Source organism: Oncorhynchus nerka, linkage group LG20 (genome assembly GCF_034236695.1).
Source record: "Oncorhynchus nerka isolate Pitt River linkage group LG20, Oner_Uvic_2.0, whole genome shotgun sequence".
Taxonomy (NCBI): domain Eukaryota; kingdom Metazoa; phylum Chordata; class Actinopteri; order Salmoniformes; family Salmonidae; genus Oncorhynchus; species Oncorhynchus nerka.
In genome coordinates this window covers 28,135,418-28,152,280 of record NC_088415.1, presented here as the reverse complement: position 1 = coordinate 28,152,280, position 16,863 = coordinate 28,135,418, and the positions used below count along the sequence as shown (strand labels likewise).

The window sequence follows — 16,863 nt, the reverse complement described above, 5'->3', positions numbered from 1 at the left end:
ATATGGTGTTGGTCCCCCTTTTTTTTGCTATTCATCCAGAATGTCATTGTATGCTTGTAGCGTTAAGATTTCCCTTCACTGGAACTAAGGGGCCTAGCACAAACCATGAAAAACAGCCCCAGATCATTATCATTATATTACTGGAACTAAGGGGCCTAGTCCGAACCATGAAAACCCCCCCAGACCATTATTCCTCCTCCACCAGACTTTACAGTTGGCACTATGCATTCAGGCAGGTAGCGTTCTCCTGGCATTCGCCAAACCCAGATTTGTCCGTCCAACTGCCAGATGTTGAAGCGTGATTCATCACTCCAGAGAAAGCGTTTCCACTGCTCCAGAGTCCAATGGCAGTGAGCTTTACACCACTCCAGCCGACGCTTGGCATTGCGCATGGCGATCTTATGCTTGTGTGCGGCTGCTCAGCCATGGAAACCCATTTCATGAAGCTCCCAACAAACAGTTATTGTGCAATTTTCAGCACTCAGTGGTCCCGTTCTGTGAGCTTGTGCGGCCTAACACCTCGCGGCTGAGCTGTTGTTGCTCCTAGATGTTTCCACTTAACAATAACAGCACTTACAGTTGACCGGGGCAGCTCTAGCAGGGCAGAAATTTGATGAACTGACTTGTTGGAAAGGTGGCATTCTATGATGGTGCCATGTTGAAAGTCACTAAACTCTTCAGTACAGGCCATTCTACTGTCAATGTTTGTCTATGGAGATTGCATGGCTGAGTGCTCAATTTTATACACCTGTCCGCAACGGATGTGGCTGAAATAACTGAATCCACTCATTTGAAGGGCTTTCCACATACTTTTAGCTATGTAGTGTATAACCTCAACCTTTTAACATTAAAAACATTTGAATGTCTATAAAACAGGATGAAAGAGAGAGGGGGGAGAAAGGAGAGCGACATAAAACAACAGCTAGAAGACCTATGGACCTGGGGGGTGATAAACAGAGCAATGGTTTTTGAGTCTCTCTCTCTCTCTCTCTCTGTGTGTCTCTCTGTGTGTGTGTCTCTCTCTCTCTCTCTCTCTCTCTCTCTCTCTCTCTCTCTCTCAGACGTACAAGTGTGGATAGGCTGGCTGGGGATGGAGAGACAAGCAGGAGATGGATAATGGAAATAAAATGACTTCCATCTAATCTGTCAGGTGTCCAGCGGTCTGCATTATTTCTGTCTGCTGGTTGTGTTTCTATGTCCACAGTGTTTTCACTCTGTAATGAGGAGTAGGAGCCTAGAGCCTCAGGTCGCTGTGTAAGGATCCATTCCACACTTGACATGACTCTTCTCAATTTTCATGTGTATTTTTATTGGAGCATGAAATGACCTTGCGATCCCTTAGGGGGGAAATGTACGTGTGTTTGAAAAATTCAACACAGAGTTTGGTTGGCTGTGCCTTACTCATACATGAGGAAATGGCCCGTGCAGCTCCAAGATGTGTGACATGGATACATGTGTATATGTGTTTTGTGACACAGTCTGTTCTGTATGTGTTTATTTTGTAGTGAGATGTGTGTGTGTGTGTGTGTGTGTCCACCTGGGTGCATGAGCATGCACGTGTCTGATGGTCTGATGTGACATCATCGGCCTTCACCCTTGCTTGATGAACCAATAGAGGGCAAAAGAAGAAAGGCCTACTGTAAACTGGTGAATCGCCAAGGATGACTTTACAGAGGCTTTGTTAGAGGGCCTGTAGGAGGCACTCTTTCTTCTTGTCAAAAAATATAATGATGCCCCAGGGCAGTGATTGGGGACATTGCCCTGTGTAGGGTGCAGTCTTTCGAATGGGACGTTAAACAGGTGTCCTGACTCTCTGTCGTCACTAAGGATCCCATTGTACTTCTAAGATTAGGGGTGTTAACCCCTCTGTCCTGGCTAAATTCCCAATCTGGCCCTCATACCCTCATGGTCACCTAATCATCCCCAGCTTCCAATTGGCTCATTCATCCCCCTCCTCTTCCCTGTAACTATTCCCCAGGTTGTTGCTGTAAATGAGAATGTGTTCTCAGTCAACTTACCTGGTCAAATAAAAGATTGTGCCTGAAATTGTGTAACTATTGGGCCAGTAAAGATATTTTATGTCTCTCTCCTTCAGGCATTATACTAAGAAAAGGTCTCTATATTTACATCCTATTTAGTACTGCAAGTCCTAAGACAGTGATGTCCTGATCAATCACAATGACCCAGAAAAACAACCATCCATCCAGTGCCTCCATAACACATCTACTTTGATTCCATGATGGTCCATAACAGGTTTGTTTGTATTTGGCAGAATCCTTGAACACACCCAGCGCAGGGCGCTCCTCATCAAATACAGCTGGCCAGCTACATCATTATTAGGCTAGGAGAGGTTTAGACCAGGGGTAAGCAGCTCTGATTTTATGAGCCAGACAGTCATTATCGGGGAAGGCTCTGTTACGACCTGGAGTTCTGCAGGTCTAGCAGTCTACAGGTCTAGCAGTCTACAGGTCTAGCAGTCTACAGGTCTGTCGGTCTGTAGGTCTAGCAGTCTACAGGTCTGTCGGTCTGCAGGTCTAGCAGTCTACAGGTCTGTCGGTCTGCAGGTCTAGCAGTCTACAGGTCTGTCGGTCTGCAGGTCTAGCAGTCTACAGGTCTGTCGGTCTGCAGGTCTAGTAGTCTACAGGTCTGTCGGTCTGCAGGTCTAGCAGTCTACAGGTCTGTCGGTCTAGCAGTCTACAGGTCTGTCGGTCTGCAGGTCTAGCAGTCTACAGGTCTGTCGGTCTGCAGGTCTAGCAGTCTACAGGTCTGTCGGTCTGCAGGTCTAGCAGTCTACAGGTCTGTCGGTCTGCAGGTCTAGCAGTCTACAGGTCTGTCGGTCTACAGGTCTAGCAGTCTACAGTTCTGGAGGTCTGCAGCACGGTGGAATCCAGTTCAGCCCAATCCACTTTGGCCACTAGCAGGCAGGGGAGGAGTTGTAATCAGAGCACACAGCACGCACTCAGACAGAGACAGACAGACAGACAAACACAGTGACAGTGACAGCCCACAGCGACCTGATTGGTTGGCAGGAGCTGAGTGCAGAATCCCAGATTAAACCTCTCAGCTTGACCCACGGAGGAGAAGCACTCAGAACCCACCTAATGCAGCGGAACAGGGTGTGTACTACTGTATGTGTGCCTGTGGTGTCATTTCTGACCCATTTCACTGTAACCTAACTGAATATAACCACCACTGTGTGGGAACCAAAGTGGGCCACAGTGCCACACAGAAGATGAAATATTGTCCAAGGTACCAAAGAAAACACACTGTTGTTCACTGTCCTAGTCCTAACTGTCCACTACTCATCACATGAAAACACCCTCAGCAGCTCATCTGCATGTTGTGAAATACTGAATAATCAATGGCTCAAGCCCAGAACAAAACCATTCATTCATTGGGAGAAACAACCATGTGACTGATAAGGACGTAGCTCACAATCACATGTCCTTTAGCTCCACATACCTTCTCTTTGCCTCTCTTAGGCTCCTCCCCTTCTCTAGCTCAAGGACATGCTTCCCCCAGCCCCTACAAACAAAGGACAACAGCCCTTCCTGAAATTCACATATACAATGGGGGCAGGATCGGTGTTGTGTTTCCTAGAAAAGTAGTGGCAAAATGAGTGGTGGTTGCAAAACAAAGGGAGTGCATTAGGCCCTGTTGGGATCGACTGCTAAAGAAGTCTGTGTCCCTAAGCACCCCTTGTTCCCACAAAATCACACTGTTCTGGGGTGATGAGAGCCCACGAATAAACACTGTTCTGGGGTAATGAGAGCCCACAAATAAACACTGTTCTGGGGTAATGAGTGCCCACGAATAAACACTGTTCTGGGGTGATGAGAGCCCACGAATAAACACTGTTCTGGGGTGATGAGAGCCCACGAATAAACACTGTTCTGGGGTAATGAGAGCCCACGAATAAACACTGTTCTGGGGTAATGAGAGCCCACGAATAAACACTGTTCTGGGGTAATGAGAGCCCACGAATAAACACTGTTCTGGGGTGATGAGAGCCCACGAATAAACACTGTTCTGGGGTGATGAGAGCCCACGAATAAACACTGTTCTGGGGTAATGAGAGCCCACGAATAAACACTGTTCTGGGGTGATGAGAGCCCACGAATAAACACTGTTCTGGGGTGATGAGAGCCCACGAATAAACACTGTTCTGGGGTAATGAGAGCCCACGAATAAACACTGTTCTGGGGTGATGAGAGCCCACAAATAAACACTGTTCTGGGGTAATGAGAGCCCACAAATAAACACTGTTCTGGGGTAATGAGAGCCCACAAATAAACACTGTTCTGGGGTGATGAGAGCCCACAAATAAACACTGTTCTGGGGTGATGAGAGCCCACGAATAAACACTGTTCTGGGGTAATGAGAGCCCACGAATAAACACTGTTCTGGGGTGATGAGAGCCCACAAATAAACACTGTTCTGGGGTAATGAGAGCCCACGAATAAACACTGTTCTGGGGTAATGAGAGCCCACGAATAAACACTGTTCTGGGGTAATGAGAGCCCACGAATAAACACTGTTCTGGGGTAATGAGAGCCCACGAATAAACACTGTTCTGGGGTGATGAGAGCCCACGAATAAACACTGTTCTGGGGTGATGAGAGCCCACGAATAAACACTGTTCTGGGGTGATGAGAGCCCACGAATAAACACTGTTCTGGGGTAATGAGAGCCCACGAATAAACACTGTTCTGGGGTAATGAGAGCCCACGAATAAACACTGTTCTGGGGTGATGAGAGCCCACAAATAAACACTGTTCTGGGGTGATGAGAGCCCACAAATAAACACTGTTCTGGGGTAATGAGAGCCCACAAATAAACACTGTTCTGGGGTAATGAGAGCCAGGGAAATAAACACTGTTCTGGGGTAATGAGAGCCCACGAATAAACACTGTTCTGGGGTGATGAGAGCCCACAAATAAACACTGTTCTGGGGTAATGAGGGCCCACAAATAAACACTGTTCTGGGGTAATGAGAGTCCACAAATAAACACACCAGTAAACAGAAAACACTGGCCAGTCTGCCCACAACCTCCAAGAAAGAGAGAGAGTGGTGGAGAACAAGAGAGAGAGACGGAGTGAAAGTGAGAGAGAGGTAGTGAGAATGAGAAAAAGAAACAGAGGGAAACCAAGTTAAAGAGAGAGAAAGAAAGGAGGGAAATATGCCCTGTGGAATTTTTCTTCGCCCTCTCACCATTCAGGTTTCCAATTAAGGGCAGTATCTTCCCTGATTTCCTTCCCCCTGCAAGGACCCCATACATTTAGACCCACCTCTGTCTCAGTTGGAGCTGCTGCAGGACCCAACCCCACAACCCCTCCCCTCCCTACCACAAACCCCCCTCCATCAAATCCAGCTTCATCACCTTCAGAGGGTCAAAAAAGCTGGAATGGGAATCAATGCTCTTGGAATGAGAGGGGGAATGAGCAGGGATAGGAGATAATAACTTCATCAGCAGTGTTCTGTGTCTCCTTTGGAAAGGGAAGGGGTTGCAATCATTCCACTTTCCTTTGTCCATTTTTGTGCAATCTCTGCTTATCAAACATGTGTCTGGTCATAGTAGTGCAGTAGAACCAGACAGCCAAAACCACTCAAATGTATCTAATTATCATCATCGAGAGAGAGCTGTCCTAACTTAGCCTCAGCGGTTCCCCGACTCCCCTACTCTTGACCCAAAACTATTTCAATTGGTTTAGAAGTGTGGATGGTTGATGCATTATAGTCCATTTACATGATGAAAGACTGAGAGCCTAAAATGGTTTTTAAACAGATTGTCTAATATCACAGGGGCAGACCAACTAGCAGCAGAACCCAATGGGCTAGCCAGGCAAAGCAGCTGGTCGAGCTCAATACTACAGCAGCATCACTTACACACCCAGACAGGAGCCACAGAATACCAATCAATTATTTACAAACCTCCTTTTATTACCTTCATACACACGTCTGTCTGTCTGTCTGTCTGTCTGTCTGTCTGTCTGTCTGTCTGTCTGTCTGTCTGTCTGTCTGTCTGTCTGTCTGTCTGACTGACTGACAACAGAGACAGAGTGGGTAGTGAAGCCAGGGATAGACAGGCACACATAACAGTCCTGGCTCAGAAGTGTCAGCTATGCAAAGAATTCTCTTTTCCATGGGGCAAGCACAATACAGCAGCGGTACCCCGTTTAGCATAGCCTGCCAGCTAGCCAGCCAAACAGCCAGCCAGTCAGTCAGTCAGTCAGTCAGTCAGTCAGTCAGTCAGTCAGTCAGTCAGTCAGTCATCCAGTGAGAGTGAGTTTGTTTCGCAGTCAGCAAGACAGCCAGCTACCCTGCAAGCCAGCCCCGGTTCTGAGAGCTTGGCCAAGGCTACGGTCGGTTATCAGCCCCCCTCCCTGCTCTCCTCTCATCCATAAAGGGACGGCAGGAGAGAGGGGCCTCCTTTTGTCCACTCCAGATTAGTTAACACAGAGGGAGGGCAGAGATTGAGAGAAGAGGACATTTGATTTCTCCTGAGAGCATTAACTGAGCATAACGCAATATCTGTAGAGTAAAGAGTGTTTTTAACGGAAGCTTTTATGAGGATAGAAAGACTTGCACAAAGCAGCTTCCTCCCATGGTTTTCTATTCAACTCTGTCCAGTAAACACACCGCCAAATGGTTAGCAGTCCAAACAAAAACACAACTCTCTATCAAAAAAAATCAAATCGCCCACTTCTTCATTCTACACAACATACTGGACAACATATCATTGTGGTTCAGTCTGACCATGTATAAGGTCCCAAACTTCAATGTTTTTATTCCAAGCCCGGTGAATTTATATGGACCATTGAAGAAAGCCTACTTAACCTAGCCATCTCAACACAGCGTAACCTATAGCCAAACCCAGCTAAACCCAATCCAGCTAGACAAAGCCGTGGTCAACCCAACTGAGCCCAGCCAAACCAAACTCAGCCCGGCAGTACATCATGTCTTACCTCTCAACACGGCCGACCATAGTAAACCCAGCTCAGCCCAATCCCACCCCTCCCAGCCTGGCAGTCCACCATGTCTTACCTCTCAACACGGCCCGACCATAGTAAACCCAGCTCAGCCCAATCCCACCCCTCCCAGCCTGGCAGTACATCATGTCTTAGCTCTCAACACGGCCTGACTATAGTAAACCCAGCTCAGCCCAATCCCACCCCTCCCAGCCTGGCAGTCCACCATGTCTTACCTCTCAACACGGCCGACCATAGTAAACCCAGCTCAGCCCAATCCCACCCCTCCCAGCCTGGCAGTCCACCATGTCTTACCTCTCAACACGGCCGACCATAGTAAACCCAGCTCAGCCCAATCCCACCCCTCCCAGCCTGGCAGTACATCATGTCTTACCTCTCAACACGGCCGACCACAGTAAACCCAGCTCAGCCCAATCCCACCCCTCCCAGCCTGGCAGTACATCATGTCTTACCTCTCAACACGGCCCGACTATAGTAAACCCAGCTCAGCCCAATCCCACCCCTCCCAGCCTGGCAGTCCACCATGTCTTACCTCTCAACACGGCCGACCATAGTAAACCCAGCTCAGCCCAATCCCACCCCTCCCAGCCTGGCAGTACATCATGTCTTACCTCTCAACACGGCCGACCACAGTAAACCCAGCTCAGCCCAATCCCACCCCTCCCAGCCTGGCAGTACATCATGTCTTACCTCTCAACACGGCCCGACTATAGTAAACCCAGCTCAGCCCAATCCCACCCCTCCCAGCCTGGCAGTCCACCATGTCTTACCTCTCAACACGGCCGACCATAGTAAACCCAGCTCAGCCCAATCCCACCCCTCCCAGCCTGGCAGTCCACCATGTCTTACCTCTCGTTGCTTCTCCATCTCAGCCTGCAGGACCTGCTTGGCCACCTCTAGGTCCTGGAGCCTGACCCTCAGCTCCTCGTTCTCCTGCTCCAGACGACCCCTCTTCTTCTCCACAGAGTCCAACTCGTTGTGCAGCCGGATGGACACGTCTTTAGCCACCTGACGTCCAAAGGAGGAGAGAAGAGAGAGAAGACATGAGGGAGGTGGTCAGCATCAGTATGATCCACATGCCATGATCCAGAGTCACACTAAAGGACTAAATGAGTCATACTATAAATGCCCTATAAAGCCTTCACACTGTAAAAAGTCATTTATTTAAAGTATGGCCACGTATATATGCCTAAGAAATGTATGGCTCTCTACTAATGGTGTCTTCACAGCACAGTAATAAATCACACCATACTGTAGCTTATCACGAATGTGTTACAGCAGTAAGTAACACATTATTTGGATAGTATGACCCAGCATTATCACTAATATGTGTAGGAGTGGAGCAGAGAGCAGCTCTGAGATAATCATGTGTTGACATGTCGCTACAGAACATGACTGTTATAACCGGCTGATCTTCTTAAAAGGCCCAATGCAGCCGTTTCTAACTCATTATCAAATCATTTCTGGGTGACAATTAAGTACCTCACTGGGATTGTTTTCAATGAAAAGGGTCCAAATGAAACAAAAAATGCTTCTTAGCAAAGGGAATTTCTCAAGCAACAACTTTGCTAAGACTGTCTGGTAGTGGTCTGACTGACTACTTCCGGGTTGGAGCGAGCCGGTCGCATCCGCGCTTCGGTCTGCAGGTTGTATAACTTTTTCATTACATTTCATTATAGTACAATGGTCTGATTTGTCTAATCTTAGCAATTTCTTCTTAGCTAGCTACATAGTCGTCGTTGTATCAAAGATAATTGCGTAATTATCGTATTTCGTCGTCTCCTATCTGCCCAACACGTTCACCGTAGCACTGTAGTAACTATCACACTCAACTGAACGACTTGATTAGTGTAGTGTTAGCTAGCTACATAGTTGTCTTTGCTGTCTTCGTATCCAAGATAATTGTGTAGTTTAGAGTGTGGAGTCTTAGAGTGATAATTGCGTTATTATCGTATTTCGTCGTCCTCCTATCTGCCTAGCAGCTAGCCAGCTAGCATACGTTCACCGGCTACCGTAGCACTGTAGTAACTATCACACTCAACTGAACGACTTGATTAGTGTAGTATTAGCTAGCTACATAGTTGTCTTTGCTGTCTTCGTATCCAAGATAATTGTGTAGTTAGAGTGTGTAGTCTTAGAGTGATTATCTTAATTTACCGAGGTTAGCTAGCTAGCTATTTTGTCGTCCTTAACGTAGGAGACACTCCTAGCTAGCCAATAGCCAGCCAACGTCTACTGAATAGAACTTTCGCATTCCGGTCGCATTCCGCTTCGCTCCACAGGTAGTATCACATTTTCATTTCATTTCATTACAGTCCCAACGGTGTGATTTGTTTGATCGTAGCTAGCTACATAGCTAGCTACATAGCCGTCTTTGTTTCAAAGATAATTGTGTAGTCTAGAGCGATTTTCTAGGTTAGCTAGCCAGCTATTGTCGTTCTCCTAACGCAACGTAACGTAACCAACACTGCTAGCTAGCCAGCTAGCCCCCGAAAAGCAGCATTGTAGAAACTTCACACTCAACGGAACGACTTGATTAGGGTAGTGTCAACAACGCAGCTAGCCTACCTCAGCAGTACTGTATCATTTTAATCATTTTAGTCAATTAGATTCTTGCTACGTAAGCTTAACTTTCTGAACATTCGAGACGTGTAGTCCACTTGTCATTCCAATCTCCTCTGCATTAGCGTAGCCTCTTCTCTAGCCTGTCAACTATGTGTCTGTCTATCCCTGTTCCCTCCTCTCTGCACAGACCATACAAACGCTCCACACCGCATGGCCGCGGCCACCATAATCTGGTGGTACCAGCGCGCACGACCCACGTGGAGTTCCAGGTCTCCGGTAGCCTCTGGAACTGCCGATCTGCGGCCAACAAGGCAGAGTTCATCTCAGCCTATGCCTCCCTCCAGTCCCTCGACTTCTTGGCTCTGACGGAAACATGGATCACCACAGACAACACCGCTACTCCTACTGCTCTCTCTTCGTCCGCCCACGTGCTCTCGCACACCCCGAGAGCTTCTGGTCAGCGGGGTGGTGGCACCGGGATCCTCATCTCTCCCAAGTGGTCATTCTCTCTTTCTCCCCTTACCCATCTGTCTATCGCCTCCTTTGAATTCCATGCTGTCACAGTTACCAGCCCTTTCAAGCTTAACATCCTTATCATTTATCGCCCTCCAGGTTCCCTCGGAGAGTTCATCAATGAGCTTGATGCCTTGATAAGCTCCTTTCCTGAGGACGGCTCACCTCTCACAGTTCTGGGCGACTTTAACCTCCCCACGTCTACCTTTGACTCATTCCTCTCTGCCTCCTTCTTTCCACTCCTCTCCTCTTTTGACCTCACCCTCTCACCTTCCCCCTACTCACAAGGCAGGAAATACGCTCGACCTCATCCTTACTAGATGCTGTTCCTCCACTAACCTCATTGCAACTCCCCTCCAAGTCTCCGACCACTACCTTGTATCCTTTTCCCTCTCGCTCTCATCCAACACTTCCCACACTGCCCCTACTCGGATGGTATCGCGCCGTCCCAACCTTCGCTCTCTCTCCCCCGCTACTCTCTCCTCTTCCATCCTATCATCTCTTCCCTCTGCTCAAACCTTCTCCAACCTATCTCCTGATTCTGCCTCCTCAACCCTCCTCTCCTCCCTTTCTGCATCCTTTGACTCTCTATGTCCCCTATCCTCCAGGCCGGCTCGGTCCTCCCCTCCCGCTCCGTGGCTCGACGACTCATTGCGAGCTCACAGAACAGGGCTCCGGGCAGCCGAGCGGAAATGGAGGAAAACTCGCCTCCCTGCGGACCTGGCATCCTTTCACTCCCTCCTCTCTACATTTTCCTCCTCTGTCTCTGCTGCTAAAGCCACTTTCTACCACTCTAAATTCCAAGCATCTGCCTCTAACCCTAGGAAGCTCTTTGCCACCTTCTCCTCCCTCTTGAATCCTCCTCCCCCCTCCTCCCTCTCTGCAGATGACTTCGTCAACCATTTTGAAAAGAAGGTCGACGACATCCGATCCTTGTTTGCTAAGTCAAACGACACCGCTGGTTCTGCTCACACTGCCCTACCCTGTGCTCTGACCTCTTTCTCCCCTCTCTCTCCAGATGACATCTCGCGTCTTGTGACGGCCGGCCGCCCAACAACCTGCCCGCTTGACCCTATCCCCTCCTCTCTTCTCCAGACCATCTCCGGTGACCTTCTCCCTTACCTCACCTCGCTCATCAACTCATCCCTGACCGCTGGCTACGTCCCTCCCATCTTCAAGAGAGCGAGAGTTGCACCCCTTCTGAAAAAACCTACACTCAATCCCTCCGATGTCAACAACTACAGACCAGTATCCCTTCTTTCTTTTCTCTCCAAAACTCTTGAACGTGCCGTCCTTGGCCAGCTCTCCCGCTATCTCTCTCAGAATGACCTTCTTGATCCAAATCAGTCAGGTTTCAAGACTAGTCATTCAACTGAGACTGCTCTTCTCTGTATCACGGAGGCGCTCCGCACTGCTAAAGCTAACTCTCTCTCCTCTGCTCTCATCCTTCTAGACCTATCGGCTGCCTTCGATACTGTGAACCATCAGATCCTCCTCTCCACCCTCTCAGAGTTGGGCATCTCCGGCGCGGCCCACGCTTGGATTGCGTCCTACCTGACAGGTCGCTCCTACCAGGTGGCGTGGCGAGAATCCGTCTCCTCACCACGTGCTCTCACCACTGGTGTCCCCCAGGGCTCTGTTCTAGGCCCTCTCCTATTCTCGCTATACACCAAGTCACTTGGCTCTGTCATAACCTCACATGGTCTCTCCTATCATTGCTATGCAGACGACACACAATTAATCTTCTCCTTTCCCCCTTCTGACGACCAGGTGGCGAATCGCATCTCTGCATGTCTGGCAGACATATCAGTGTGGATGACGGATCATCACCTCAGCTGAACCTCGGCAAGACGGAGCTGCTCTTCCTCCCGGGAAGGACTGCCCGTTCCATGATCTCGCCATCACGGTTGACAACTCCATTGTGTCCTCGTCCCATAGCGCTAAGAACCTTGGCGTGATCCTGGACAACACCCTGTCGTTCTCAAATAACATCAAGGCGGTGGCCCGTTCCTGTAGGTTCATGCTCTACAACATCCGCAGAGTACGACCCTGCCTCACACAGGAAGCGGCGCAGGTCCTAATCCAGGCACTTGTCATCTCCCGTCTGGATTACTGCAACTCGCTGTTGGCTGGGCTCCCTGCCTGTGCCATTAAACCCTACAACTCATCCAGAACGCCGCAGCCCGTCTGGTGTTCAACCTTCCCAAGTTCTCTCACGTCACCCCGCTCCTCCGCTCTCTCCACTGGCTTCCAGTTGAAGCTCGCATCCGCTACAAGACCATGGTGCTTGCCTACGGAGCTGTGAGGGGAACGGCACCTCAGTACCTCCAGGCTCTGATCAGGCCCTACACCCAAACAAGGGCACTGCGTTCATCCACCTCTGGCCTGCTCGCCTCCCTACCACTGAGGAAGTACAGTTCCCGCTCAGCCCAGTCAAAACTGTTCGCTGCTCTGGCCCCCAATGGTGGAACAAACTCCCTCACGACGCCAGGACAGCGGAGTCAATCACCACCTTCCGGAGACACCTGAAACCCCACCTCTTTAAGGAATACCTAGGATAGGATAAAGTAATCCTTCTCCCCCCCCCTTAAAAGACCTAGATGCACTATTGTAAAGTGGCTGTTCCACTGGATGTCATAAGGTGAAAGCACCAATTTGTAAGTCGCTCTGGATAAGAGCGTCTGCTAAATGACTTAAATGTAATGTAATGTAAATGTATGGGAGGGACAAACTGAAAACTAGCTGTTATTGGAACTCTCTTTCTTATTGGTCTGTTAACTCATTTACCGCCTGGCGATGTCACCAGGCAGGCCAAAACTCAGGCGGTCTTTTCAAACAGCTCTTACACTGAAAGGGCATTATCATAATTTTCACAATTTCATATTATTACTCCAACTTCATAGTGTGGAAATATATATAAAACGGAGGTAAATCACGTTTTTGACTGCACTGGCCCTTTAAAGTTGTGTTCCTCTGAGCGGTTGGAAGGCCATTAAACACAGTTGGGAATAAACACAGACCCTATCCAGATGAGTGTATGATGTTCTGTTGGGCCAACAACAACACAAGGTGCAGATTTGATCATAACAAAGAACCGTGTGTGTGTGTGTGTGTGTGTGTGTGTGTGTGACTGTATATCACAGGGCACTATAACAGGTTGTTCAATCCAAAAGCAAATCCAACTGCCTGGTTCTAATTGTTTATATGGAAAGGAGGTGACATGTCAAGGGCACATATTCATACGATAGATGGGAAACATATCCAAAACATTTGAGTGGATTGTCATCTTTATGTCAAATGTTCTGGAAACACTTTATATTGAAAATGTAAACAGAATGATACAAGGCACATTATTATTATTTCATTTTCACCCGTACTCTATATGCGTCTCCCTCTTTGCATCATCATAGCATGAGATGGGAGTCTATTGGTATAGGATGGTACAGTGCTGATCTCATTGAATGAGGAAGGGGGTGACAGGAAACAGGGCCTCTGTGTGTGTGTGTGTGTGTGTGTGTGTGTGCATTGGGGGATTCTCTCTGCCCCTGAATCAGAGCCAATGTGCAGCTGGGAACCACAATGCCCCTCTGTGCTGCCCACTCTGAGCTGGACCAACTGCCCAGTTCACCACCACGCTCTAATTAATTTCTCTCACTCTCTCCTACGTATCTCCCTTTGTGTGTTGCTTGGCTGTTTTTAATGCTTCCTTCACTTATCATTTTAAGGAAGGAAAACAACAGAGACAGAGACAATATATTATTTACAAATCACATTTTTATTCACCTTTATACACACACAAATCTGTGATTCTCTTTCTCTCTCTTTCCTTATACTTCTTTGCCTCTCCCTCTCTGCCCTCTCCTCTCCATACTGTAGAAGGGAGAAGGGGGACAGGCGGGGAGACGGACTGCATGGTCAAATCAATGCCTCTTTCATTAGCGTTCTGGGAGGTTTCCAGGCTCTGTTTTTAGACTTTGATGCTTTATGGTGATTGGGCCCCATTGGCAGTAAACAACAGCCTTTATTAATGGCCTGTTAACTTAACACACATTCAATGAGAGGACTCTCCCTCTCGCAGTTAAGCTCCTTTCCATACACTGCTTTGTCTGCCTGCACCTCCCAATAAATATAATGCTTTGATATGTAAAGAGAAAAAACACCTGGAGTTCCCCCTAGGTACAGATCTAGGATCAGCTTGCTCTCTCCCAATCTTAACCTTAACCAATAGTTGGAAGAAATCACCGTCTAGGGTCACCCAACGAGCGGTTTTAGCATTGGTGAGAGAGGCCCCAGCTGGCACTAGAGGATATACAGTCAGTGTGTATGTAGGGGGGAGTGACTGGTACATTATGGTCAAGTCCCAGCCTTCAAACATCTATCAGCCAGCCCTCCTACCTATACACTTGAGATGCCCTATATTCTCTGTGGTCCACTGGACAGAGTCAGACCAAATCAAAAGGAGACATTTAACCATCAAAAGGGTGTCTTTCATGATTTGTGTGTGTGTGTGTGTGTGTGTCTACATGCGCGTATGTGTATTTGCATGCATGCGTGCATTGGAGTGTGTGTGTGTGGCTTGCTGAAGCAGATCCCTGTTCGCTCTCTGATCCTGCCTGTCAGCATTGTCACAGCTCGAACTGTTCCTCACACTGCCGTTTTCCAAAGACTTCCCTGTACATTTTATCATCAGGGTTTTGCATGTTGGCAGTAAGCGCAGGATGGGGGAGTGTGTAAAGCATTGGCCATGGCTACGTCACAAATGGCAGCCTATTCCGTATGTAGTGAACTACTTTTGAACAGGGCTCATAGGGTTCTGCTCAAAAGTAGAGCACTATTTAGGGAATAGGCTGCCATTTGCAATGTTGCCAACTTGATTAGCCGATGTCTTACTGACTTTACTGTAAAGTATGTCAAAGAGATATTGTATTTTCTACTTTAATGAGCTAAGAAAGTGCTTACAAAGGAGAGCATACTCTATGAAAGCATTGAGTATATACTATATAGAGTATATACTATAAATCTTAGCTATTTAAATGATGATGGGTCCAGTATTGCAGTATCAGCGAACAGGCTCATCCAACTGGTGCACTTTTATGTACCTATCATCTAGTTGTTATCCTTCCTGTTGCAGCCTCCAGAAACAGAGAATAGTACATCTTCTTCCATTCTGTGTATATATAAAAAGGCTCCCCAGCTGTTAAAGAGCCAACCTCTGCACGACAGTTGTTTAGTGGTTACAGTATAATCCACACTGTGGGCATCCCACACACGCTCCTGCTAGTGCCGTGCTGAGCAGGCAGCAGGCACAGGGATCAACAACACTTCCTGGAACTCCATGAGCAAGCCAATCGGCTCTCTGAACGGGAGCCTGCCTGGCTGACACAGAGACGGTTTCTATGTGTATGGTATCTCCAGGATGCTGCTCTTACTGCTGCCCAGCTGTTATCTGCAGTCCTTTGTAGCTCAGTTGGTAGAGCACGGCGCTTGTAACATCAGGGTAGTATGTTTGATTCCCGGGACCACCCATATGTAAAATCCATGTACTCTTAGTTGCTTTGGATAAAAGTGTCTGCTAAATGGCATATATGATTTATTTGTCTGCTGCTGAGAGAGGGATGGAGAGAGGGAAAGTGGAGAGAGAGAGGGAATCCACCCTCATCTCCCTATCTCACTAACCTCTCCTTTCCCTCCCTATATGCTAAGCAATACAATATTGTGCTGCTATTTGTATTGATTTGGCCAAAGCTTTTGATACGGTAGACCATTCCATTCTTGTGGACCGGGTAAGGAGTATTGGTGTCTTTGAGGGGTCTTTGGGCTGATTTGCTAACTACCTCTCTCAAAAGAGTGCAGTGCATAAAGTCAGAAAATCTGCTGTCTCAGCCACATCCTGTCACCAAGGGAGTACAGCAAGGCTCGATCCTAGGCCCCACGCTCTTCTCAATTTACATCAACAGCATAGCTCAGGTAGTAGGAAGCTCTCTCACCCATTTATATGCAGATGACAGTCTTATACTCAGCTGGCCCCTCCCCGGATTTTGTGTTAAACGCTCTACAACAAAGCTTTCTTAGTGTGCAAACAAGCTTTCTCTACCCATAACCTTGTTCTGAACACCTCCAAAACAAAGGTCATGTGGTTTGGTAAGAACAATGCCCCTCCCCCCACCGGTGTTATTCCTACCTCTGAGGGTTTAGAGCTTGAGGTAGCCTCATACAAGTACTTGGGAGTATGGCTAGACGGTGCAATGTCCTTCTCTCAGCACATATAAAAGCTGCAGGCTAAAGTTAAATCTAGACTTGGTTTCCTCTATCATAATCACTCCTCTTTCACCCCAGCTGCCAAACTAACCCTGATTCAGATGACCATCCTACCCATGCTAGATTACGGAGACATAATTTATAGATCGGCAGGTAAGGGTGCTCTCGAGCGGCTAGATGTTCTTTACTATTTGGCCATCAGATTTGCCACCAATGCTCCTTATAGGACACATCACTGCACTCTGTACTCCTCTGTAATCTGGTCATCTCTGTATAGATGTCGCAAGACACACTGGTTGATGCTTATTTATAAAACCCTCCTAAGCCTCACTCTCCCCTATCTGAGATATCTACTGCAGCCCTCATCCCCCACATACTGTACAACACCCATTCTGCCAGTCACAGTCTGTTAAAGGTCCTCAAAACACACACATCCCTGGGTCGCTCCTCTCCTCTAGCGACTGGAACGAGCTGCAACAAACACTCAAACTGGACAGTTTTATCTCAAACTCTTTATTCAAAGACTCAATCATGGAC

General features: G+C 48.0%; 1 protein-coding gene across 4 annotated transcripts in view; it reads right to left on the bottom strand.

The window, feature by feature from the left end:
• LOC115102193 (microtubule cross-linking factor 2-like) overlaps nt 1-16,863 on the bottom strand; it is a 94,692-nt gene that overhangs the window by 68,086 nt on the left and 9,743 nt on the right. For all 4 annotated transcript variants that reach the window (XM_029621848.2, XM_029621852.2, XM_029621851.2 and 1 more), the window contains exon 3: nt 7,840-7,998. In XM_029621848.2, the coding sequence (XP_029477708.2) occupies nt 7,840-7,998 (159 nt within the window). The remainder of the gene's footprint in view (nt 1-7,839; nt 7,999-16,863) is intronic.